Source organism: Lissotriton helveticus, chromosome 12, assembly GCF_964261635.1.
Source record: "Lissotriton helveticus chromosome 12, aLisHel1.1, whole genome shotgun sequence".
Lineage (NCBI taxonomy): Eukaryota > Metazoa > Chordata > Amphibia > Caudata > Salamandridae > Lissotriton > Lissotriton helveticus.
In genome coordinates, this window is record NC_136073.1 from 722,129,178 (window position 1) to 722,156,179 (window position 27,002).

Here is a 27,002-nt window from a genome sequence, read left to right on the forward strand (position 1 = left end):
AGTATAATTTAGCCACCTTGTTTAACATTGTATGGAGCTTTTTCATTGTTGCTTCGTTCAGACCAGATTTTAACGGCCGAGGCATAACCGCCCAAGGCCATGGAAAGTCTGATCAAGCACATTGCCTGAAAGAACAGCAAGGCCTATCACACAACCATTAGCAGCAAATTGGAGTTCTTTAGGGTGGCTACCCGCACTGAACTAGACCTCTGGATTGATCCTTTCTACGAATGGTGGCGATCGGATAATTTACTGGTTTTATCGGATTTACAGTGGGTGTTCTGAGAAGAGCTGTAAGGTACCATAATCGTTGATACTGTGGAGGTACAGATACCTTTCAATGAGAAGTGGGACTTTCAGACAAATCGCTATTGTATTCCAATGTTCTGAGTTCATTTCTGCTGGATGCGGACCTGTATCATTATATCAACACAATGTTAACGTTAATGTTACTGTGATTTATAAAGCGCACGAATAACCGGAGGTGTCTTGGCGCGGAGGACAATAGTGGACCTACTCTGGCGTCTGGTTCTGGAACAGCCAGATTTTCAATCCTTTTCTGAAGGAGGCGAGGGAGCTCACACTTCAGAGCTCACTCGGAAGAGAGTTCCAAAATTTGGAGGTGCCAAAGCAAAAGCTGCGGCCAACCCAATGTGATGTTCGGATTTTGGGCACCCGCAGGAGTTTGGCTCCTGAAGAGCGAAGATATCTGGTCAGTTCATACCAGACGAGAAGGTTTTGCAAAAAGATAGGACCTGTGCGGTTTAGTGCTTTGTAAGCCAGGCACAGCGCCTTGAATTTTATCCTTTGTGCAACCGGGAGCCAATGCAGACTACAAATCTCTTTGGAAACAGATTTGTACCTGGGGATGTTAGACAGTACATATGGAACTGACAATACATTTAGAAGTGGAGATTGTGTGGTGTGTTACCCCGGACAATGACCACATATGGATATATGTAAAGTTACAGCCATGAGGATGCCTGGAACACAACACTGGTGATTATCTTGCTCAGCTGAGATTTCAGGATGATCTAAGCTATTGCCTTCAGCTTGAAAAGACATCATTAAGCAGCTATAGCAGTGGACTCGTCTCCACAGTAGATTTATGAAAGCCTGATCCAGACTAGATTAGAATAGGTTCAATTTACACTGACTGTATGTAAATGTACCTTAAATGGATATCCTGCCATCGATCGAGCCCTGCTGGACCTATGCTTGACACCGCAGAATAAAGGTGTGAGCTTTGAGGCTGTACCCCATTTTCTGGGTTATCTAAATTAATCTGGTGATCCACTACATTGTAATCCGCAAGCAGGCCAAGGAGAATCAGGACTTGAGGTATAAAAATGTTCAGCAATGAGTCATTACTGACAGCTAACAATAAAAGTATTAGAAATTGGCAAAGATAACCATAACAGATTGCAAAATAAAGGCTCAATGCTTCTTTTCTGTTTAGAAAGGAGAGGCGCATCCACTTTAAAATCTAATCCAATCTTCGTCAACAGAGAACTCTTACCATTAAGGCACTGAAATCTCTCACTTGAGTGTTTGGCAACAAAGTAGAAAGGATTACATAGATAGGTAATTTATAAGCGAATGGGTTTCAGAAACATATTGCGTTGTAAGCCTGCATATACAAAATCTAAGAACCGCAAGCAGGATTTCGCTTTGGCTCTGGGAACAGTAGATTACATCATAAAATATTTTGACACTTGAGTCTCATAACCCTATACAAGGTACTGAGGAGCCACTCGATCGGTACAAGACTGTTAGATCGGGAATGCCCCCTTCATGGGAAATGGCCATGGAGCCCTGCGCTAAGGGCCTGACTGCGTTTTTTTTGCCTGCAGTCGTAAAAAACAGGAGTCTTAACCAGTAGAACTTAACAGGTCTCATACCAGTCCCTCCAAGAGTCTTTTTAACGGACTCTCCAATGGTAACACTCACAAATAGTGTGGAAACATGACAGCAGCCATGTGGGTAAGAGTGCGATAAGAGTGCGATAAGAAACCCTTAATAGGCCACCACCAACAAGTTCCAGAGATTGGACAAGATTTACTCTGTAACAGTATCCTTAACCCCTTCCACGCTCATGACGAGCTGGGCTCGTCATGAGGTAGCCTCCTCGCACGCTCATGACGAGCCCAGCTCGTCACGTAACATGCGAATCCGCAAAAGTCAGCGCAGAGTGGTAAATCTGCTCAGCGTTGATGCGGTTAAAATGTATAGGCTTACGATGCCTCTATGTACTCATTCCCTCAAATTGCGGTATACATGAGGAAAATTTGAAAAAACAATGCATTTGACCATCGCATTTCACCTCATATTCTAACAAAGTCCGCAGTCATTGCAGAAGGGTCCATGAAAGGGGATCACATGCAATGTTATTTGAAGTTTCTTTTGGATAGGAAGGTTTCATGTTTCTAATGAGATAGAGGTAACATGTTGTCTTGGTTTTTGTTGGTGATTTGTTCCTATAAGGAGAAGTCTTTGGCATGAATTCAAGTGATTTCCATTGAATGTGATCTGGGGTGTTCCACTGTCAAGTTCATCTCAGAGGCCATGCTTGAGGTCTTGTTTGTTGCTCAACAGGCAGAATGAATCTTAGTCTGACTGTGCATTAGTTAGGTATTTACTATATAGTTTGGTATCACCACCAGATTGAGTTGTTGAATGTCGTGAGCAGCTGCATTGTTTTGAAGTGAAGCTGTGCATTGTAAGCATAATGACGGATCCTCATAGGGCTGTTCATATGGAGCCAAGAGGTTTTTGTAATCAATCAACAAGTTTTTGTATAGCACTGCAAATCACCTGTGAAGTTATCCAGGCACTAGGTAGCAGCGCTCAGTCGAAAAGGCAGGTCTTGAGTCTTCCTGAATTCTTCCAGCTAGGGTGAAGTCCCGAGATGAAGTGGAAGGCTGTTCAAGGACTTGGGAGCGAGGTAGGAGAAGGATGCTGGGGCTTCGGTGGATGCGGGGTGTCTGGGCGCAGGTGGCAGTGCGAAGATCTCTGGACGGTTGGTGAAAGTTCAGGCGGTGGTGATTTATGTTGGTACAAGCTCATGGAGGACTTTGTAGGTGTGTGTCAATATCTTGAATTGACATCTTTTCTAGACAGGGAGCCAGTGGAGGTGCCTAAGATGTGGGGTGATGTGGGTCTTCTTCAGCAGGTTGAGGAGGAATCTGGCCGCTGATTTCTGTATTGTCTGTAGTCTCCTAATGAGTTCTGTGGTAGTTCCTGCGTACTGTGCATTGCCGTAGTCCAGCTGGCTGGCGACTAGGGCTTGAATGACTGTTTCTTCATGCTGATGGGGAGCCATCTGAAGATTCTTCGGCGCATGGGAGGCTGTGGAAGCAGGAGGAGGAGACGGGGTTGATCTGTCACTCATGGCGGAGAAGCGTGGCTCAGGGGTTAGAGGCGGCAGACCTGGAATCTGAGATCGGTCCTGGACCAGGGTTCAATTCCCCGCCCCGGCGGGCCTTGGGCTAAAAATTCCACGGACTCGATAATTCTCGCCCCGGTGCCTCCTCGACTCACGGGTTCACACTCTGCGACTCTGGGCAACAGCTTGCTTAATCTCCACAACGGCCCCTCGCGGCGGGATGCCTGACTTTCACCTTGTGGATACCCTGCTATCTCACAGGGGAATATCAGGAAGGGTTCCCTAAGCAAGCGCCGGGAAACCCACTGCGGGTAGCTGTGCGCTATATAAGCTCAACTACATTTACATTTACATGGTGGGCTCATTGTCCAGGATGATGCTGAGGTGGCAGGCATGGTCTGTTGGTGTGGGTCCGAGTTTGGCGGGCAACAGGGTGTTGATCCAAGCGGAGGCGTTTTTGCAGAAGATCTGCATTTTACTCAGGTCAGTGTTGAGCTTCAGACAGTTGGTCTTCATTCAGTCGGCGACGTTCTTAAAGTTGGTCTTGGTGGTGGTGGGTTCTGCTGAGAGCGAGAGGATGAGCTGGGTGTTGTCGGCGTAGGATATGATGTTGAGGTTATGGGTTTTGACGATGTCAGCTAGAGGTGTCATGTAGGTGTATAAGAGGGTGGGGATGAGGGACGAACCTTGAGGGATGCTGCAGATTGTGCTCTTGGGCTCTAAGGCAAAAGGAGATACAGATTCTCTGGGTTCGGCAATTGAGGAACAATGCAATCCATCTGAAGGCATCTTCCTAGATCCCGATGTGGTACAGTCTCTTGATGAGTGTGTGGTGAGCTACTGTGTCAAAAGCTGTAGAAAGGTCGAGGAGGATCAGGGCCGCCAATTCTCCTATGTTGAGGAAGGAGTGGACGTAGTCAGTGGTGGCGATCAGGGCAGTCTCCGTGCTGTGGTTGGCACGGAAACCCGATTGGGAGGCGTCAAGTGGGTTGTTCTTCTCCAGGTATTCAGTGAGCTGCTGGTTGATGGCCTTCTCGAGGACTTTGGTGGGGAAAGGGAGCAGCAAGATAGGGCAGTAGTTCTGGAGTTTGCTGGTGTCAGCAGAGGCTGGAAGGAGTTCATGATGTTAGTGGTGTTCTGTGTGGTGAGTTGTTTCCAAGTGGTGAGTGGCTGATTGGGAGAGGCATCAGTTGGAGTGAGGAGGATGTGGAGGTCAATGTGTTGGGGCTCGAAGATCTTGTAGATGGTGGATATCTTCTGGAGGAAGTGGTCTGCCAGAGTGTTGCAGAGTTCCTGTGAGGGAGGGATCATGTTCTTGGTGGCCATAGGGTAGGAGAACTCTCCAAGGATGCTGAAGAGTTCCTTGGTGTGATTGGCGCTTGCTTTGATGCAGTTTTGTCAGGGTGTCTTTTTTTCATGTCTTTTAGTTGCTGGTGGTATTTTTTGAGGGCTGACTTGAAAGTAACTCAGTCTGTGGGGTCTCTGCTGGTGCGCCATCTTCTCTACAGCTGTTTGCAGCTGTGTTTCAATGACCTGAGTTCTGGCTTGTACCAACTGGTCTGTTTGGTGGCTCTATGGGTCTTGGCTTGTTGGATGGGGGTGACTCAGTCTGGGCCGTTGGTGACCCAGGTGGTGAAGTTCTGGACTGCTTGTTCCAGGATGGTAGTGGGATCATGCTGGGTGGTGTGGAGGGCGTCCATCCATTGGTTCTGTGTTACTTTGTTCCTGCTGTGGAAAGGGGTGTGGAGGGGATTCTGGTGGTGGTGCATGGTGATCTTGCGATGGTGAAGTGGATGATGGAGTGGTCGGTCCAGGTGAGTTCTGTGGCATGGCTAAATTTGACAGTCATTGGCTGTAAAAATAGCGTCCAGGGTGCGTCTTGCTGTGTGTGTGGAGTTGATGACCAGCGGGGTCAGGCCGATATTCTCCAGGCGTTCCAGGAGTTTGTTGGAGTTGGTGTCTGTGCAGTCGTCCAGGAGGACTTGAGGTCTCTGAAGAAGATGTGCTTGGACTGGATGTATAGTGGGGTGATGAATTTGGTGATTGCATTGCAGATATCGGTGCGTCTTCCTGAGGGTCTGTAGGAGAGGGTGCCAACAAACAACATTGTTGAGGGAGGGTTCGACCTGCTAAGAAAAAGCTGCCCCGGAAGACTGAAGAAGGGGTGACAATATAACTCTTATTTTATGATGTCTGTTGTCACCTTCTAAACCAGGGGATAGGGCTAATTCGACATCGGCATAATCATATATTGAAAACAATTATTTCCAGAGAGCATGTGCAACTTAGCAAACTCTACCAAGCCCCACTAAAGTCTCAGAAACCCACCATCTCACATAGCAACTACTGTTATGGTAGTGTCCTAAATCAGAGCGTCCTAGGAATGCATATGTGAAACTGGTCATCACAGAACCCATACATGGATACAGCAGATGATTTCAAACAATGCTCCTTATGAGATTATATTTATACATGTTTTCCTTGATTTGTGCCTCCATTATTCCAGCATTCAAGCCATCTGCAACTACTTACAACTGAAATGTTGCCGGTGTTGCCTTCTTGCCTCCCAGTCCAAGCATATCAGGCTTTGGTCCAGAAGACAATATTTAGAAACAAAGGGGTGGGGGGGAGGGGATAGATGTAAAGCGTCTGTCATAAGTAAAAACTCAAAACATTCACAAAACATAATCGACAACCAATCAGAACGCAGAACATGTAGTGACGTAAACAGACCGGCGTCTCACCCAATTTCAGTAAGGGCTTAAAATTGGGCACCAGCCCAACCGGACCACTGAACACTGCTCATCGGCACAACTAAATGTTATTGTTTTCTTTCCATGTACTGAAACAATGGCCCTTTTTTGGCCGGTGGCTAGAATCAGATAAGTGGCTCATGAATCAATATGCACTCCAGCTAATTATATCCTGGCTCCTCAGTATAAAGGATGCCGAGACGAGAGCAATCAAACGGTTTGCCATCTGCTTTACAATCTAGAGTGAGTTTCGTGCTTGCAACAGTGTTTAACTTAAAAGCAGCAGGGTGGGGCCACAGGATGCAATTCAAAACTATGCACTCACAAGCATCTTTCCGTGGCCACACTGGGTTCGTTTTTGGGAAGATTACCAGTTACACTAGATCTTAAAAGTGAGCATCCGAAGAGGTGAAACCTTGTGCAAACAATCCAGGGGTACCACCCAATCTACATTCTTTCCTCCCTTCATTCCCTGCTAATTTCCACCAAAGGATGGCCAGTCCAACTACTAAGAGTACTACTTTGCTTCCAAACCCAATAGCTTAAAATACAATCTGAAGATGGAGGATATGTACTTGCCATTGGGGGCTTTAACTTGACATCGGAAGTCATAATAACCACCCCGATAGTTAATGCGCATAAATGTAGAAAAGATCACAGTAGTAAATGTTGAGCTATTCATCTATACAATGAATGATTTTCATATTGCTTATCTCCTGAGCGTAACCTTTCATTCAGTACACTAGGATGCAGACTTGAGTGGTAGCAATATAACCAAAAATGTGTCAATTTACGACAAGAAACGTTCAAGGCCACTCATCAACAAATTCTACCTCTTGTGAAATTTAAAAAAAAATGTCCATAGTATTTTGGAAATCTAAGTTTCAAATCGTTTCTAAAGCATAAACGATGCGTAGAGAAAGCTTGCTAAAAACCCAGAGCATACAGGCTTCTGTCAGCCAGTGTTAGGGTTTTGAAAAATTGGGAAATATTTTTGCAGACCGCCCACAAAACTGAAGAAAACACATTTTCCTAAAAGTAATGGGATTGTCACACATTAGGCACACTCTTGAGTTTGATGTCCACAGAGTGAGGTTTCCACATTTAACAAATAGTCGGTATGACCCACTATATGTCAGTTTTATGTGCCAGTTGTGAATCTACTGCAGATTAATGCTGCAAACCTTCAGCTGCAAACCGGATAGGACTATTAGCTCCAAGAAGTTCAAGTACTAGCTTGTCTACCACTTCAGGGCAGCAACCAGCCTTATGACCTGGGACAGATATATCAAACTTATACAAAGTCTGCTCCATTTGCACTCTAACTTTTTCAAAGGTAACAACAATGTTTCTGGCGTGGGAACTGGGCGGAGGACCAGCCCCGTGAACAGCAGCATGCACAGTGTGTTCCAAAGAGCTACGAGATCATGTTTAAGAAGCGGTGCCATTTCTACTGACCCAGAACTACCAGCTGTGGTATGAGGATGAAATCATAACCATTTTGGCGCTCACACTCTGAATATTCCTCCCAGTGCTTTTCGCTTTATAAAGTGGTGCCCGAACAAGCTAAACAAGATGCCTGACCAGAGACAGATAAAAAGTGTATGCTGCAAACACAGTGGAGTCCTTTCATGAACCAGAGACACAAACACATTTATACAAACGCAGAAAGCAGATTTCTAAAGATAATTGAATTGATAAGTTATTCATACACCCACGCACTCGCTGTTGCCTATTTATTAGCAGCAAAGTATCAATAACTAGCAGCACTGATTCTTCAACACCGACTGTGAACCAACCAACACTGCTTAATGTGAACCTCAATGAAGCTTCCTAAATGACACATTGCTAAAACATGCATCTATATCTCACATTTATCAACTACGCTGCATCATTAATTTCTAAACCGAACAGCTTAGTCACTACATTAAAAGAACCAGAATGCTGATGTCTTAGAGATACACTTCTGCTTTACACACATTGCTTTATAGCGTATTTTCTACAAGGCTCTCCAATGACGATTTCGAACGACCACACAATTAACTTTGAAGTAGCCCAATGGAGGTTTATAAACAGCATGAGCGTGCCACATTACTAAAAGTAACTTTGCTTACGTCTGAACACTATGCCGCAAACTGCAGAAAACCTTACACCTTTTGACATCTTACCCGGTCATCTCCTCTCGTCGACTCGTTGTCTAGCAGGGGCTCCCCTGGTGCCTGGATAGTCACAGACTTATCGGTTCGGCTACCATCACGACTTTTGGACCGGTGCCGATCTCGTCGATCTCTGCAATTTAACAAAACAAGATGTGGAAAGATATGTAACATTTTCTGTAGATATCAAAAGCTGGCATGTCAGCCATTTTTTCTGTCAAGCACAGCAACCTAGATGTATTCTTTGAAATCTAAAGTTGATTAACCTAATCGAAGTGGTATGAAAAGACCACACAGCTGGCTAGAACTGAGAGAGCCCTGCATCCCAACAAGTACGAAAAGTAAACGTGAATGAATGTTGTCTGCCAAGATTTCCAAGGCGACCATTCTGTTTATGATGGAGGCATGGTGGCAGTTCACAAAAATAAAGGTCTCTCTCATTACCTCATGCTTTCAACTTGAAAGGTGGTATTTAAGACTTCATTAGAGCTGTGACTAAAAGACTGCTCTCCTCTTGTCAATGAGCTTTTTGAAATATACTCTGAGGGACCTTTTGTGTGTCGACAGCAGCACCACTGGTGGTGCATTTAGACAGGAGACCGGCGGCCTTGGCAGAAAAGTTTAGGCTGGACTCAGCAATCTTATGTTTGAAGTGGAATTCTTTACATGTCTTGCTAATCATGCGTGCAGGAAATGGCGAAAGCAAAGCGCCTGTGCACACATTTTCTTTGCGAGACTGTGGCGGGATGTTACTCGATATTGATCCATCACTCCTTGGGAGATGTAAAGTGCCTGGACCTGGCGAAAGGCCAAACACACAATCAATGTCGAGACTGCAGAGTTCTCAGATATCTTATACAGTCCGAAGGTAAGGATAGCTATCTATCAGAGGACACATCAGTTAAGCACACAACATTATTTACCACCATCAGAGACATGAGTGTACATAGCATTACATTATTTTTTAATGAGATATGCTATTCTTGCACCATAAGGACTACAAACTGCAGCAAATTGGGTCTTCAAGGATACACCTACTTTAATGGAGTTACATTGCAACTCCTGTGAGCATATTGGCAGGAAACGATTTACTGGTGCTGGGAATTAACCCTTGTGCAGCTACAATACTAGCAGAATACTGACATCGCCAAACGCAATAGTCTGTAAAACTCTTTGTTACCGGGGAGTGCAACTACCTGTTAACATGTGTTCGTAGAGCTCAAGCTGACAATCATTTTACTGATTTAGCATATAAAGGAAATAATTGCTGGTTGCTTGAAGTCATGAAATAATACAAATGGAATAGCCAACTAACAACGCTCTCTCTCCCAATAATTTGTATCTCCATTCCAAGCTATATATTGTTGAGGTAGTCATATCAGGAGGGTCAAACTAGCTACTGCTGCCTAGAACTTGACAAAATATTTTAAACGTTTCTAGGTGATGACATCTGTTTCTAATCACCAAAATGTAACGCCTGTCAAATGCCCACTAAAACATCAAACACCCCTAGGAAAGAGAAATATAAATAAAAAAACGCCATAACAAGGCGGTTCATTAACCATCATCATGACACTAATTTAACATCTACAAAATATAGCATTTTCTACTCTTCAAACTTTTTTGTGATGTTTTATTAGCTTCCACTACAGAAGAAACAGCACTCCACAGAATAGCTGTCAGCACTGTGGTAGTATCAATGGATACACTTAACCAAACTAGGACAACTGCATCATTTAAATGAAGCATAGTATCAGTATGTCATGTCTCCTTAGTTCAAAGTGCTTATAACTCCACAAGGAGCTAGAGGTTGTATTTTGGACGTCCACAGAATCACCGCCATTTACAAGCAGCTTTCTGTAAGGCAGAGAACCAAAAAGGTTAGGAAGCACAAGGTGATTCCAATCTACGTCAAATGGAATCGCCTATAAGGGACACACTCTGAATAGGCAAATGAAGACATAAAATGTTTGTCAAAATCTAACTGAACCTGCAAATCGTGTTCCTCAATCGGGTCCAGTGAACCAACTTCTAGCATTTCACAGGACAAAGACTATCTACGTATTTATAGATTTTTAGGGTGGATTTTCAGGTGATACAGCAAATATAATATCCTCACACAGTGTGCACAATCATGTAAAGAAAGACTGGTGACAAATCTGGGACTACGTAGACAGACATTTGTTATGCATGTTTGTTTGGAAACACTATGTAGCCTTTTTTCCAAGTACATGAACTTATAAATGTGAAGGGAGTCCCCCATCTGTTACACATGCATGACTAGAAAACCCTGAAGTTGGAGGCTCATAGAATGACATTACAAAATTGCATAGGGAGTGGGTGCGCCCAGGAGAAGGCATTTTCTCAAATCTCACTTGAAGTGTATTTATGGTTTTAAATTTAACCGTAGATTAGAAAGGACAGTCTTAAATACAGGCATCAACTAATAAGGACCTAAACATCAAGCCAATACACAGAGCGATGTCCATTTGGTGTGTTGGCTTTCGATGCCACAGCATGTTTCCTTAACATAGCTGAAACCGGATGCATACTAGAAGACTAAAGGTTCCTACTCTGAAAAAGTCTGCTACTGCTTGCAAATTGAGAACAGTGTTGGACTACAAACTACGCTTCTTTAGATGCTAGTCCACAATGGCATTATGTGAACAATAAGAAAGAAAAAAGGATTGAGCTTGAACTTCGAAAATATGTTCTGAGGCGGGAATCCTCAGAAGGTGTTCTGTAACAGACAGTAAAACGCTTCTTGGCGGTAATGGTCTAAACAAATTTTGACAACAAATTCTGTTCAACTGAGCAAAGCAGCGAAGAAGGAACAGGGGAGATCTTATCCATTAGGTTTCAGAGGAGAACCATATTTGCTCAAGTTTAGTAAGCAGAGTCCATACTACTGAATCCTCGAATCCAGCAGTAACACGTTCATGGTATTCCCTGTTTCACTAATATAGCCCCTTTTGCTTTGTCGTTAGAATCCAAAGGTCTACCTTTAGCCAGCCCACAAAGTCCACTACAGCAGTAAAGATGTGTATTCAGCAAGGCACCAATGTGAATGGGCGTGGATATGGTTAATGGCCCTTCTTGTGCACAATTTGTAGTCTATGCAGTTAATTCAGGCACCCAGGACTGAGCATCACGTAAAGCATGCTCCAAGATTTAGAACTTAGATTTTAGAAAGTGAATGTGACTAAAAAAATAAAGAAGAGTCAAAAGGAGGCTTGAAATGTGTTAGCTATTTGACCTATAACAAAATTATATGAGCTAGTCTTTCAGGGAATTTAAATGAGGCAAGCTGTGACCTCGTTCACGCTTCCACTTCATTTGTGCAAATGGTAAGGCAGCTAAACTGTGGTCAAGACCCACTGACTATAATCCTTACTCGAGTGCCACCTAGATGGAAGTAGTAATACAGATGAAGCTTTGCAATAAGATCTCCATGAAACTCAAGGTTGATTTTGAAAATGCATGGGTACAGAGAGAAACTGCAGCACCGGTGGAGAAAAGGTCTCCGCTTTACCTTTCAAATTCCCTGCCCCAAGATCTAATAGAGCACATAAGAGGAGTCAACTGAAAGGCAGACACTGTGTCCAGTCCATTAAATGGGGTTGATGGCTGCTATTAGAGCCACAAAGACCAGAACTTCTAGGCTTCCAATCAATCAATCAATCAGGTCATTTGTAGAGCGCACTACTCACCCGTAGGGTCTCAAGGCGCTGGGGGGGGGGGGGGGGGGGGGGTGCCGCTACTGCTCGAACAGCCAGGTCTTGAGCTTCTTCCTGAAGGCGAGGTGGTCTTGGGTCAGGCGCAGGTCGGTCGGGAGGGAGTTCCAGGTCTTGGCGGCCAGGTGGGAGAAGGATCTTCCTCCTGTTGTCGCTCTTCGGATGCGGGGGACGGCGGCGAGGGCGTGGTTGGCTGATCTGAGGAGGCGCTTGGGAGTGTAGAAGTTGATCCGGTTGTTGAGGTAGCTCGGGCCTTGGTCGTGTAGGGCTTTGTGCGCGTGGGTGAGGAGACGGAAGGTGATTCTCTTGTTGACCGGGAGCCAGTGTAGATCTCTCAGGTGTCCGGAGATGTGGCTGCGTCGGGGGATGTCGAGGATGAGTCTCGCCGAGGCGTTCTGGATCCGCTGGAGTCTCTTCTGGAGTTTGGCAGTGGTTCCGGCGTAGAGGGCGTTGCCGTAGTCCAGTCGGCTGGTGACGAGGGCCTGGGTGACCGTCTTCCTCGTCTCGGTGGGGATCCACCGGAAGATCTTACGTAGCATGCGCAGGATGTTGAAGCATGACGAGGAGACGGCGTTGACTTGTCCGGTCATGGAGAGGGAGGAGTCCAGGATGAAGCCCAGGTTGCGCGCGTGGTCCGTCGGCTTGGGTGCGGTGCCCAGGGCGGGGGGCCACCAGGAGTCGTCCCAGGCGGAGGGCGTGGAGCCCAGGATGAGGACCTCCGTCTTGTCTGAGTTCAGTTTCAGGCGGCTGGTCGTCATCCATTCGGCTACGTCTCTCATCCCTTCGTGCAGGTTGGCTCTGGCGGTGGCGGGGTCGTTGGTCAGGGAGAGGATCAGCTGGGTGTCGTCAGCGTAGGAGATTATGTTGAGGTTGTGTTGGCGTGCGATGGCCGCAAGGGGGCTCATGTAGACGTTGAAGAGGGTGGGGCTGAGCGAGGACCCTTGAGGGACGCCGCAGATGACTTTGGTGGCCTCTGACTTGTACGGTGGTAGGCGGACTCTTTGTGTTCTTCCGTCGAGGAAGGAGGTGATCCATTCCAGTGCCTTCTCCTGGATTCCGATGTTGCTGAGGCGCTGTACTAGGGTGCGGTGGCAGACAGTGTCGAAAGCCGCGGAGAGGTCCAGGAGGATGAGGGCCGCTGTTTCTCCGTTGTCCATCAGAGTTCGAAGGTCGTCGGTGGCGGCGATGAGGGCGGTCTCGGTGCTGTGGTTGGCTCGGAAGCCAGACTGTGAGGGGTCGAGGGATCCATTCGTCTCGAGGAAGGCGGCCAGCTGTTTGTTGACGGTCTTCTCGATGACTTTGGCCGGGAACGGGAGAAGCGAGATGGGACGGTAGTTCTTGAGGTCGGTGGGGTCTGCTGTGGGTTTCTTGAGGAGAGCGCTGAGTTCGGCGTGCTTCCAGCTCTCGGGGAAGGTGGCGGAGTCGAAGGAGGTGTTGATGATGTCCCGCAGGTGGGGTGCGAGGACAGCGTCGGCTTTGTTGAAGACGTGGTGAGGGCAGGGGTCGGTGGGAGATCCGGAATGGATGGAGTTCATGGTGCGGATGGTGTCTTCGGTGCTGATCGGGGTCCAGGTGCGGAGGGTGGTGGTGGGTGGCGTCGTTGCGGTTGTGGCTTGCGTTGGTTGGTTGTTGAAGCTGTTGTGTATGTCCGTGATCTTGTTGTGGAAGTAGGACGCGAGGGAGTTGCAGAGTTCTTGCGACGGGGTGATGTCATTGTTTCCGGCGTTGGGGTTGGATAGCTCTTTCACGATGCTGAAGAGTTCCTTGCAGTTGTGTGCGTTGTTGTCCAGCCGGTCCTTGTATGCATTTTTCTTGGTGGCGCGGATCAGTTGGTGGTGTTTCCGGGTGGCGAGCTTGAGGGTGGTCATGTTGTCCGTCGTTGGTTCCCTTCTCCAGGCTTTCTCGAGGGCTCGACAGTTCTTCTTGGAGCTCTTGAGTTCGTCGGTGAACCATGGTGTTTTTCTGCTGCAGGATCTGCTGGGTGGGGTTCTCAGAGGGGCGAGTTCGTCCGCGCAGTCGTTGATCCATTTCGTGAGGTTGTCAGCGGCCTGGCTGGGGTTCGCTGAGTTGGCGGGAGGGTGCTGGCTCAGGGAAGCGGTGAGCTGGTTGGCTGTGATCTTGTTCCAGCTTCTTCGAGCAACCTGTTGCTGGTGGTGGTGGATCGTCGTTCTTCTGAAGGTGAAGTGGACGCAGCTGTGGTCCGTCCAGTGGAGTCCTGTTGCGTGGCTGAAGGTGACGTCTTTGCTGGATGAGAAGACGGCGTCGAGTGTGTGTCCGGCGAGGTGGGTGGGGGTGGTAACCAGTTGCTTGAGTCCGAGGTTGTCGAGGTTGTCGAGCAGGCTGATGGTGTTGCAGTCGTTGTTGTTCTCCAGGTGGAAGTTGAGGTCCCCCAGGAGGATGTAGTCGGCGGAGGGGAGAGCGTGCGGGCTGACGAAGTCGGCGATGTCCTCGCTGAATCGTGTGCGTGGACCCGGGGGTCGGTAGATCAGGGTGCCTCTGAGGGTGGTCTTCGGGTTGGTGTGGATCTGGAAGTGCAGGTGTTCAGCGGTGGTGAGGGTGTCATCGGTGTTGGTAGTGATGCGGATGGTGTCTCTGTGGATGATGGCGATGCCTCCTCCGGTCTGGTTGTCGCGGTCTCTTCGGGTGATCTTGTAGCCCTCTGGGATGGCGATGGCGATGTCTGGGGCTGAGGAGGCGTTCATCCAGGTCTCGGTGATGAAGGCAACGTCGGGGGCGGTGGTGTCGAGCAGGTTCCAGAGTTCTACGGCGTGTCTGTGGACGGAGCGGGTGTTGAGCAGGATACACTTGAGGTGGGTGCTGCTGGAGTTCGGCTTGGCGGGTGCAGGGAAGGTCCGGATGCAGGTGAACTTGCAGGCGTGGCAGCTGAAGGGTCCGTGGGTGTGCTTCGGGGCGGCTCGGTGACATCCTGGGATGTGGCCGGTGTTGAGTGCGATGAGGTCGGTGGCGCTGTAGGTTCGTCGGGTCGGCTTCCGTCGGTGGGGGCCAGGGGTCCTGGCGCTGGTCGCGGTCCGGTCGCGGACGGGCGCAGACGGGCTTACCTTTGGCGCGCCTTCGGCGCACAATCGGCGCGCCCGCTGCGCGTCAACGCTGCGCGTTCGCACGGTCGCCATTTAAGGCCAAGTGCGCGGGTGGGCGGAGCAGCTGGGAGGCGGGAGCGGGGAGGGAAACAGAAGAGAAAAGGGGCGGGGCTAAAGGCGGTGGCGGGAAGCGGGAGCGGGGGGCGGCGAGGTGGGCAACACGACGAGAGACGGCAGATACAGGAAAACAAGCACAAATTCAGGACGAAAACGGGGGAAAGATACAGTGACACGCGATCAGGGCACAGGAAGAAAAAAAAGGAACAAGCACAAATTCAGGACGAAAACGGGGGAAAAATACAGTGACACGCGATCAGGGCACAGGAAGAAAAAGAGAAACAAGCACAAATTCAGGACAGAAACGGGGGAAAAATACAGTGACACGCGATCAGGGCACAGGAAGAAAAAAGAAACAAGCACAAATTCAGGACAAAAAAAAACGGGGGAAAACCAAGGAGAGCGCTCAGGGCGGCAGCGAGGCCGGCGCTGAGGCAGAGGCAGGCACTGGGGGCACACGCAGCAGCTGGTGGCCGTGCGGCGCGGGGGTGTCCCACAAGTGCCAAGTTCCATTGTCCGTTGTCTACAGCAGATTGTCCACTATGGTGTTCAAGGGGGTGTTAATTGCCAAGTCGATAGCAAATGCCAGATTCATCTTGCAATTTAATTTCAACGTGTTCATGTAAAGTTCCAATAGAGAACACATAAGCAATCTTTACAAACACAATTGAAAAAATATTTTCAAAAAAGCTGAAATGTATTAATTGTGTTAGGATTATAAAATGTTATAGCTTGAATATAGTAAAAAATATTCCAGTTAATAAGCAATAGCATCAATTACTTCCTACGCACAATAACTCATGGACAAATGGAAAAACAGGAGACAAATTCTGAACTATATAGGTGGCATCTCCTATACTTACTGCCAGGAGTAGACTGACTCCAAACATTGTCCATGAATGATAACACTTCAGTATTAATTAGCATTTAAGGAACAAAGCATCAAACCTTTACTTCAAAATTCGCCTTCATATAAAATCAGCAATATATCTTTAATTTCCATACTGTATGCATGGTCTAACTCAACCTTCCTAAGCCACATTAAAAAAAACAGCTAAAAATGGAATGCGGATTGGGAGCTTCTGAAGAGGTTTATCCAAAATCCCTTGGTGAATACTTTCTCAAACAGATTACTCTTCAGAGAAGGACAGTAATCATTCTAATGTTACAGTTAGGATCCAATAGGAGTTTCTGAAACTCAATTAAAATAATGGCATTCTTAAGGATGGTGAAAATAAATTTGAAGAAATGAGCCGTGAGTGTAAACGTCAAATATAGTGGAAAGGTAGGACCAAAAACATCAGGACCAGGCCTCGAAAAATTTACTTGCTCACTAGCTATGGAGAGTCAGATTTTATCAGGTCGAGCTATTTATAGGACCTTTTTGTCCTTCTGGCACGTGAACTTAAAGTGGAAAGAAACAGGTTTTCGGTTCATTCAGAAAGTGAAGGAACAATTGAAACGAATTTAAATCTAGTTATTATTCTGACACATTTGTTGTCTGTTTAAGAACAGAGGTCAAAATGTCAGTTTGTCGTTTTACTAATTGCTGCTAATCCAGAAAAATTATGTTTACTTTTCTTTCTCTTATTACAGTTAGAGGTTTTTGTCAAGTGATCTATCAGACAATCATTATGAAACCAAGGGCTGTATGAGGTCAGTTTTTTTTTCTAACGCAACATTTACACAACTTGTAAATATATTTACAATATATGAGGAATTACTAAAGCACTATTTTTGTAATTCATAAGTGTGATGCAAACAAAGATTTAAATAGGAGCAAAACAAATCAAAACACCTTACCTGGTGATGTGCAAATGACAAATATTTACAGAAACTCGATTTCTAAACTTTGGTTACACACTATGTAGTTTTATCAGTAAACCTGCATGTCAGTGGGAAATTCCTAAAGACAATGCTATTAATGTACTAAGAGGCAAATCAGCGGCCATGTGGATCCTATATGTGGCAAGATTTGCATTGTATCTGGAGCAAAAGTTTAGTCTATTAAATCAAAGTGTTTTCTTTGCACAGCAGACAATGTATTGTATTGTAATTGCATTTATATAGCGCTTACTACCTCTGACGAGGCATCAATGCGCAAGGATTAGTGTTGAATTAGTATATTGAAATAAGAAAGTAATTTGAGTGGTGGATTTGGCAGCCAGTTATTTGTAATCAGAAGGATGGCGGAGGGACAGAAGAGGGAGAAAGGTTAGCATTTATATAGCGCTTGTTACCCCATATGGGGTGTTGAAGCACTTTTTTGGCGAGTAGCATGCTACTCTGGAACCAATAAAGGATTAGTGGTGAATTAGTATAGTGAAATATGAAAGTAATTGGAGTGGTGGATATTAGTCCGGTATTTGGATTGAGAAGGATAGTGGAGGGATAGAAGAGAGTTAGGTTTGCATTTATATAGCGCCTGTTACCCCTGATGGGGTGTTGAAGCGCTCTTTGGTGAGTAGCATGCTACTCTGGAACTCAAAGAGATTAGAGGTGAATTAGTATAGTGAAATATGAAAGTAATTTGAGCGGTGGATATGTTAGTCAGTTATTTGGATTGAGAAAGATAGCAGAGCGATAGAAGAGTGGAATGGTTTGCATTTATACAGCCATTTATATAGCGCTTTCTACCCCTGATGAGGTGTTGAAGCGCATGCTACTCTGGAACCTGTAAGATTAGTATAGTGAAATATGAGTGGACATGTTAGTCTGTTATTTGGATTGAAAAGGATAGTGGAGGGACAGAAGAAGGAAGGATATATGCTGAACTTGCATGTTAGAAGATGCTCTCATATGGGGTAAAGAAGAAAATGCCAGCTCAGTGAATTAAAATAAAAAGGGGGTGGGGTCACACAGTGAATTAAAATGTTTGCCCAGGATCACATAATTTGAAACCAGTTTTTGGGTCAAGAGCATTATAATTAGGTCGAGTAGATTATTTCAGTCCCTAACCTGCAAGTCTAGTAACATGTATATGATTTTACATGGCCTGAGCATATGTTCTTATAGGTTGGGTGCAGGGAGCCATGGAAGAGGTTTAGAGTATTAGTTCAAGTATGACAACATCATGATCCAAGAGAAACAAACGAAATGGGGTGACGTGGTGTACTGCCTGTGTTCTTTGACTTTTTACAGAAAGTGTAAATTATGGTATGACTCTTTCTATGAGTGACAATTAGCAAAGGGTTGCTGTAAATTTGAGGTATGCACTGGGCTAGACGACTGTGTGCTGGGGAAAACAGAGAGCAACTGCGCCTAATGTGAGCAGGCAGGAGGAAATAAGTCAGTCTGTTGGGCACAGCTCAAGGTAAGGCATTTCAGGGAAATTATATGTCAAAATCAGAGACGATTATGCCTTGTTCTTTCTTTGCTGAACTCGCAGCAGCCTTCATTAGACAGTTTGTCAACAAAAAACTACAAATCCAAAGGAAATTCATGTAGAAGAGCTATAAGCGCTATAATCTTAAATCCAACTAGGAGCAGACACTTGTAATGCTTTTATGTGATCAAGCCAATTTCCCTCTTTCTTTGCTGCTCAGCAGCCTCATTTGAGCAACACTTTGCTATTTCAATATGGTTCCTAAAGTAAAATTGCTGGCTAATGAATGACCAAACCTACTTTTGAGAGTGTTGTACAGGTTGACTTGTGGAGGTGTGTAGGCTTGACCCCTATTACTGTGAATAATCCTACTTTTTGCTCAAGCATTTCTCCCCTGACGCAGCTGGCCAAGCACTAGAAATGTGTCACTATGCAACCATCAGGGCTGTAGCACATTTTTCCCTTTCAGACCTTCATTTACAGCTTAAGGAGCACTGTCAGGGCCCTTGCTTGTGAGGTGCTAGTTGGAAGCGCTGATGAGCAGCTCGCATGATATCTGGAAACTTTAGGTGGCACTGTGGTGACTGTAGCGCTGTCTAGCCAACCTGTCCTCTTAAGAATAAACATTTGTCTTCTTAGGGCTGTCCAAGCTCCATCAATGGTAGGTTGAAGCAGCACTCAGCATTAAGCAGATGACACAGAACACCACCATAATTAGCTCTAGACAATTTGATGCTGACGATTCACGATACGAGGGTTCTCACAATGGCAATGCCTGTGTACGTGAGGTTCAGCTCAGAGGCAATGAATGATCACATCTCCGCTACCGACGCTGTAGACACATTTTTAATCACAGGCATATTTTGCTATCTTGGGCTAATCACAGCATATAATACTATCTTGGAAAGGCTTCTAGATATGAAATAAGTCCCACAAGAAATCCTCTTAGGGAAACAGATCATGCTAAACAAGGGTCTCTCTCAGATGCAAAGGACAATACTCGCCATAGACCATGATGTCTGCATCTTTAGGCTCCTGCAAGAATTCACTGGAACCTGAAAGGCATAAAAAAAAACCTCCACAGACAATAAGGGAGATCAAGCCTCCTGATCTCTGAACTACTGGTCATACAAGGAAGACCAACCCTTTTCACCAAAGGGAAGAGAAAGTCAGACCGCACTGAGTATTCTACTGCATTTGAAAACCTGAGGGATGCATTCCCAGAAAGGGCCCAGATGCTGTAAAACATAATACAATGTGTAGTTGTAAGGCACACATTCACCCTAAAGGTTATCTCAGTGCTGAATAACCGATTGTATCAACCTCAGAAAGATTACATTCATAGTAGACCAGCCAGAATTCGAACCAGTGATCATAAGGTTAAATCGAGATGCCTAACCTGGATGCATTCACCCACTGAGCCACCAGACCCGACTCTTGCACGATGAAGTGTTGGCTCTTGGATATCATGTATCTGGCAGGCAAACCATTTACCACCCTTTGCAAGAAAGAAGGGTCCTCTCACTGGACAGTGTGATTCATTCTTATGTTCAGAATGTGTGGACACTCATACCAAACAAAAAGTTGTTTCACCAGTAAAGACTGAGGATGTTCCTCTTAGGTTAAAGATACAACCTTAAAATGAGGCCTCTTGGTCTATTTTTAACCTGATAGACATCATAGATCACAGGTTCTCAGAGTGGATTCCATCTCTTACGGTGGCTAACCAAGCACATTCCTGCATGTCTTGTGGAAAGCCATATAAATCAGAATACACTTGCGAGAGGTATGCCTGAATTAATCCTTGACAGACAACAGCCTCAACACCAGATAGACCCGAAGGGATCTAGGTTAATGGGAACATTCTCACTAATTACAGAGAAAAGCATCAACAGAGACTGGAGAGGATGCCAGGACCCATTACAAATACTTTGAATGTAGCCACAATAGCTATGTATGAGGGCTGAAAATATGGCATCTGATATCTTAGCAAGGTGAGTACACCACGTGTTTTCCTCTTTGGAGGTGTCTAAAAAGCTGCTTCTGCCCAACATTCATACTTTCTTCAGTAGTGTGGGTCAAAAACTGGGTGGCCTCGCTCTTCGGAAGGAGATTCTGCTGCACACAGGAGGTTCAGATAGCAATCTGTAAAGAAGTTGAAGATGTTTATGAGCATCCTCACATCTCTAAACCAAACTCACTCCTACATGAAAAAGGACTTCAATCGGAGTCTTCATGGCACGGATGGCAGTATCCAGACATCAGCGGCCACTTTCAGCAGCTAAAGAATCCATGGCTTTAACTGACACTTTTACCACACCCGACAGAAACATTTCTGCAACTTATTCAGACCTAGAACAACACAGGATCTGTCAGATTTACTACAGATAATACCTACACTGCTGGACGCTTGGGTCGGCCTAATCCTCGTTTGCCAAATTAGCCTGGGAGAGTAGGAGCATTTCTTCACAATTGGCAGGCTCCAACCACAGATGCTTGTATGTTGCTGACTGGGTTTCAATTTGTGTTATTCAAAACTCCATACAAACCCACTGTCCAAGAAAAATAATGTCCTCTACATGGATCAAACAGTGTGGAATGCCCAATGGTGCAACTTGTTTTATAAGGACTGCTCCACAACTATAAGGCTTTATAAGGAATACATTGCTTATAAAAACAAAACAGGAGATGTGGCGGATTGTGGATCTCAAGGATTTCAACACCAGGCTCACCGGCCCAAACTCCTAAATTGGTGACATACTTCTATAAAGGCATATTTTCAGACATGGGGACTGGATGATCCACTTGGACTGCAAGGATACCATCTTTTGAATGCGATCCCACTGAAAACGCCTTTAGTTCAGGAGGTGGAATCAAAATATTGAGTTTACCACTATGCCCTTCAGACTAGTCAGCCCCAGGGTGGATTTCAGCTTTTACATGATCATGACTCTAGGTTACATACACTGTTCACTCAAGAGAATGCACATAAAACTAATTGTATTAGATGTGGACATATCTAACTTTTAACAAACCCATATCTCATGCTCCATGATTTTCAAACTTTAAGTCCTACCTACTCATTGAAAGTTGCATTATATCCTGGGCATATCCTGTAGCTAGAGTTTGTTAAACTTCAAGTACTTTGAAGCATTTAATTGTCAAAATTCAAAACAACATAGTTTGAATTAACGGAAACGATGGTAGATATTTAGCACAATAAATCTCTGAACTTAAAGAAAAACACTGTCAAAAAAGAAAACTCAATCTCAAATACATTTTTAAAGCTGTATGCTCTGCTCATCTCAGAGAAGCTCTTGGAGAACATGAAACACGCCCATAAAGTTCGTTTCTGAGCAAATTAATAATTAAGATAATATAATTAAGGTTTAACAGTATAAAAAGAACTTGGTGACAACTTAAAATAGTCTACTGAATCAGAACAGAATTCTGTGGACAATTCGACTAAAACAAGTAGGTGTTAGGCAATCAGCAGACTGCTGGTTCTGTGATAAGGAACTTGAATTCGGACTTAATAAATTAATGTCTGAAAATCAGCTACCACTAGAATTGGCTACTGATGCTATTACTGGCACAGTTGACATTTTTTCTCACATTCATTAATTATTTTATGATGACAACCAGATTGCACTGAATGGACACATACTACAGACACAAGCATCATAACTTGTTCTCAAATCCTACTGATAGGCTTTCAAATACGCTTTAATTAAAAGACTTATGAGATGATTACTGAACTGCTTGGAAGACTTGGGTCGGTTCAGACTTCCTTCAAAGTATTGCAACTAACTGATAAACTGCTTCTGGCCAGTGAGACACAGAGGGGGTGGGGGGTCCAGACACTGGCGACAGTGAGGGTTTGGTAGGTTTTTTAGCCTAATGGCTCTATCCTATGCTTCCTAATTCATTTCCATTAAAATCCATGCAAACTGCTACTGCAGTATATAGGATGGCCTGGCACACAAGACGTGAAAGTAGTGTCAGTCTGCTTTTACTAGTTATGCTTGTGAAATTGCTCCTCCCTGTGCTATTCTGTGTTCAACATTTTTGCTTAGTCCTTTAGAGGCCACCTTAGAAACCAGGAAGAAGCTTTTTCTGAGAGTTACATGGCTTGAGATCAGTATCTCTCGGTCACTCCACATCTAACATGACAGAATGGAAACACTGGGAGTTAACAGTGACTCTTACATACATCAACCCTGAAGTACTGGGTTTGCAAAAATAATTTGGTCCCACTACCAGGACGTAGCTGCTGAAACTTACTTCATATCATCAAAGATGTGGTTTCATAAGCCACGTCTTCTCATCAAATGATCCTTTTCCTGGATCGCTTTGCAATGTGTATTGTTACTGTGCAGACGGTGAGTGGGAGCAAGATAAAAAAAATAAGGAACAGCAGATTGAATCATACCTGTGCTTGCGGGAACTTCGGGAGTGGCCAGATTTGTAGGAGTAGCCCGAATACTGTGACTCGTTATCCATGTTGTCTGATCTTCGGGCCTTGTACCGGTCCACGTTAAATGACTTGGGTCTCCCGGGTACCGCAGCCAAAGCAGCTGCTGCAGCCTCCTTGACTGCTGGCTTCTTCAGGCCGAGAGGCACCTTCAGAAAGTCAACTTTCACCTTGAGGGACTCTATTTTGATTCGCTGGCAGGACTAGTTATAGAAGAAAATGAAATACCTATTTTGGGGAAAAGAAAGAAAAGGGACACAATATGACTACAAAAGAGCAACAATTTGGATTAAGACAAATTAATTTAAACCTATCTATCGGCTCCATGCTCACCTTCCCTTATAGGCTAATTATAATCATGGCAGATGTAAGAGGATGGAAAGCAGCAATATAAATGTTCTTTTCAATGTTCCCTGTCGTGCCCGTTTGGTATTCTAATCTTAGGTTTTCAATCCAAAGGGTAAGTTTGTCAGCACAAAAGGACATCTGGAATTCAAATCTATTGCCTTCAAAGCTTGAATTAAACTTGCTTTTCCTCTAAATTTGACTCAAATTTTAAGAGACAAAATATTGACTTGCTAGTGCCACCACACTGCAATTTATAATAAAATTAAGATAAAAAAATAAATAAAAAAAAGCAGCAACACATCTGGTCCTGGACCGACCATCTCTTAATATCGATTGTAGGCGGCCGGACAATAAAGTCACAAAGCAGCCTAAGCTGCTGAGATCAGGACCTGTGAAGATCTCCTTCCTCAGTGTTATTGAAAGAAGTTGGCACTACATCACAATGTTGAACACTTCGTACTACTGAAGATAAGATTTTAGGAAAATATGAGAAAATACTGATACGGACGTAAGCGTTGGGCTTTAAAATTGTGTTAGGCTCCTCCTGGGAACGTTATCCGCTTAATCAGATCACAAACATACACAACAAAGCCGGAGTATTCTTCAAAGACCATGTTGAGTTTATTCATGTATTCTGTAAAGTATACATGAATAAACATTAGCTAGTATCTATACTTTATGCTTATCTGGTTCTTCGAGTTTGCTCCTAAAGCCGACATCCGAATTGCCACTTCTCAGCCCCTGCAATGCAATGTCTCACTGAAATACCATTAAATGACAGTTTGGTCACACGGACTGCGCTTGTGATCAGACACCAATCCAGTGCAAAGGCTGAAGCTATCAAGTGCAACAATAGCATGTTAATCCTTCCCAGGCAAACCTTTTATCAGACTATTAATAGGCTGAACCTGTTCTGTCGGTTATCTAGTCTTCAGCAAACTGGCTCCTGCGAGTCAACAACACCTTTCAAAAGCTGCCAACCAATAAGAGCAGGCATTCAAATAGCAAAGGCCTTGTGATCTAGAAACAAAACCAAGCTCAAATTATAATACACAGAACACGCGTGATGTGATCTGCTTCCCAACAGGTGTGACTGGTGCATCATAGTCTGCAAGTCTGGGCACCAGAACAAAGTGCAGGAAAAACCCTGTGAGCCCAGGCGTAGACAGGAGGACACTCCATGGGAACCAGCCAGCTGAACACAAGCTACAGGTTTCTCTTGGCAGCACTTCCAAAAGATCTCCAGGGCGTCTTCCGTAGTCAAAGGCTCGGTGGCACACTTGCCATGAGACTAGCATTAGAATCCAAAAGGGTCATCTTGGGCTCTGCGGGTAAGCTAATAGAACAAAGAGCTAAAGGCTGAGTGGGTCTGTAAGTGTAAACTTTGTTTACATTATTCAACCAAAAATTCACTTTAATGATTTTTAACTTTTACTTTCATCTACATGGTTTAGTTGGCATGATTTTTCTAAAAAGAAAAGTGTTCATTAAAATTAATAAATGGAAAACTACAGAATGTGGGTGCCTGCAATCTATGAAACATGCATAGAAAAACTACGCCACTATATTATCAGGGCTCTTGGTTTTAATGATATTTATTTTTCTACATTTCCATCTGTATTTAACCTTATTTATTTTTTGCTCATTCGATCTGTATCTATCGATATTTATTTTGTGCTCAAGTGTAAAAAATGAGGCTGCAATGGATATATTTGCATGTGTATTTAATCGGCAAATATTTACTCATGTTTGTATGTCCAAGGAGTTTTAGCAATGTACAGTACAATACAGTCATCTGAAATAATTTGCACTGTAGAACCCCTTAAGCAGCTTTACTGCTGCAGCTATTTAAGCTTCTTTGGCAAACTTTTTTCTTTTTTATGTTCCCTATCTGTCAGCCTGGTTAGCTATTGACCAAGCACGCATGATTGACAAGTGGTAGGAATGGCCTAAAAGGAAAACTATTTTTTCATTTTTCCATATTTAAAAATAAATACTGGCAGACAAATGTTTTCTATCTGAACTTGTGTGTAAAAATCAATAAGAATGGAAAACTGCGCGCCTTGTGTATAATAATTCAGAAGATGGAGTTTTAAAGAAGTGTTTTGCTGTTCAAAAAAGCATTTTTTCTGCAGGACTGCACTGCTTTTAGCAATGTACAGTAAAAAAATGATTTTACTATTGTTATGGTTGGTTTTAATTTGATGGGATGAATGTGGAATGAACAAAGGACAATTAAACAGTTTTCAGTTGTCCAATGGACGTCATCGTTTACAGCACAATGTCGGATAAGTGAGCAGTATACCTGGCTGTGCGACTATTTTTCCTTTAGTGAAACACTGAGAAAGCCACAAAAAGCAAGCACTGGAAAAGTAAGTAGATCTCGCCTTTGAAAGACGTTAGCCAAACGTTTGGCATTGCTAGTGTTTGTTCACTATTTTGAGCAGCACTGGGAAGGGGAAAAAATTACCAGCCCCTATTAGATGGCTAACATGCGTGCACACAACACAGCAAACACAAGGAGATGATGGACGGAGCGCTGAAACCTTTCAGACACTCACTCCCAGTTACAGATCTGCGTTGAACCCATCATCGTTCTTTAGCTCACTTCGCTGTCCCAGTTCAGACCCAGCCATATGATTTGTGCTTGCTTTGTTCGCCCTAAGTTGACAGGGTATGCCCAGATGTGGGTCCCTTGCTCATTTTGCCACTGCATTCAAGCTAGCCTGGCTGATGTGGGGTGTTACCCCGAAACCGGTCCCCGAATGCTTGTTTCCAGTCCAGGGAAGACCTGGCTTGGCAGCTCGAGCTGGACTGTTCCCTTGAGAGATAGGGTCGACTGATTTGCATATGGCTGGGTCTGAACTGGGATGGCAAAGTGAGCTAAAGAACGAGAATGGATTCAACCCAGATCTGTGACTGAGGGAGAGTGTCTAAAAAGTTTCAGCGCTCAGTCCATCATCTCTTTGTGTTTGCTCTGTTCACCCGAAGTTGGCAGGGTATGCCCAGACGTGGGTCCCTTGTTCACTTTGCCACCGGATTCAAACTAACCTGGCTGATGAGGGGGTGTTACCCCGAAACGGGTCCCAGTATGCTAGTTTTCGGTCCAGGGAAGACCTAGTTTGGCAGTTCGGGCTGGACTATTTCCATGATGAACAAAATCAAGACTGATTTACATATGACTGGGTCTGAACTGGGATAGCGAAGTGAGCTAAAGAACAATGATGGATTCAACCCAGATCTGTGACTGGGGGTGAGTGTCTGAAAAATGTAAGCGCTCCATCCATCATTTCTTTGTGTTTGCTACATCACAACACATGCACATATGTGCTTCACGCACATAAGACTTTTTTTCACAGACAGCAGATGCTCAAATCTGCGGCTACTAGGCCCCCAAAAAATAAAAAAGTAAAATGAAGTTTTAAACAAGCATTTACAATGCAACGGTCTCGCCTTTGCAAAAGTTAGAGCTATTGGCATTGTAAATGACATTTTTTTATTTGTGTGTTGGTTTTGAAAACAGATAAATAAATGGCATTGTCATTTGCGATGCCAATAGCTTAATCTCTCGCAAATGCTAGACCTATTGCATTTGCACACACACACACACACAGACACACACACACACACAGACACACACACACACAGATGTGGTGGATGTGGTGGTGGTGG

At 44.7% G+C, this 27,002-nt stretch overlaps 1 protein-coding gene across 1 annotated transcript in view; it reads right to left on the reverse strand.

Moving 5' to 3' along the window:
- VANGL2 (VANGL planar cell polarity protein 2) overlaps positions 1-27,002 on the reverse strand; it is a 319,026-nt gene that overhangs the window by 81,856 nt on the left and 210,168 nt on the right. The window contains exons 3-4 of the mRNA XM_078670605.1: positions 22,941-23,210; positions 8,307-8,427 (exon numbers count right to left, since the gene is read on the reverse strand). Of these exons, the coding sequence (XP_078526731.1) occupies positions 8,307-8,427; positions 22,941-23,011 (192 nt within the window). The 5' untranslated portion in view covers positions 23,012-23,210. The remainder of the gene's footprint in view (positions 1-8,306; positions 8,428-22,940; positions 23,211-27,002) is intronic.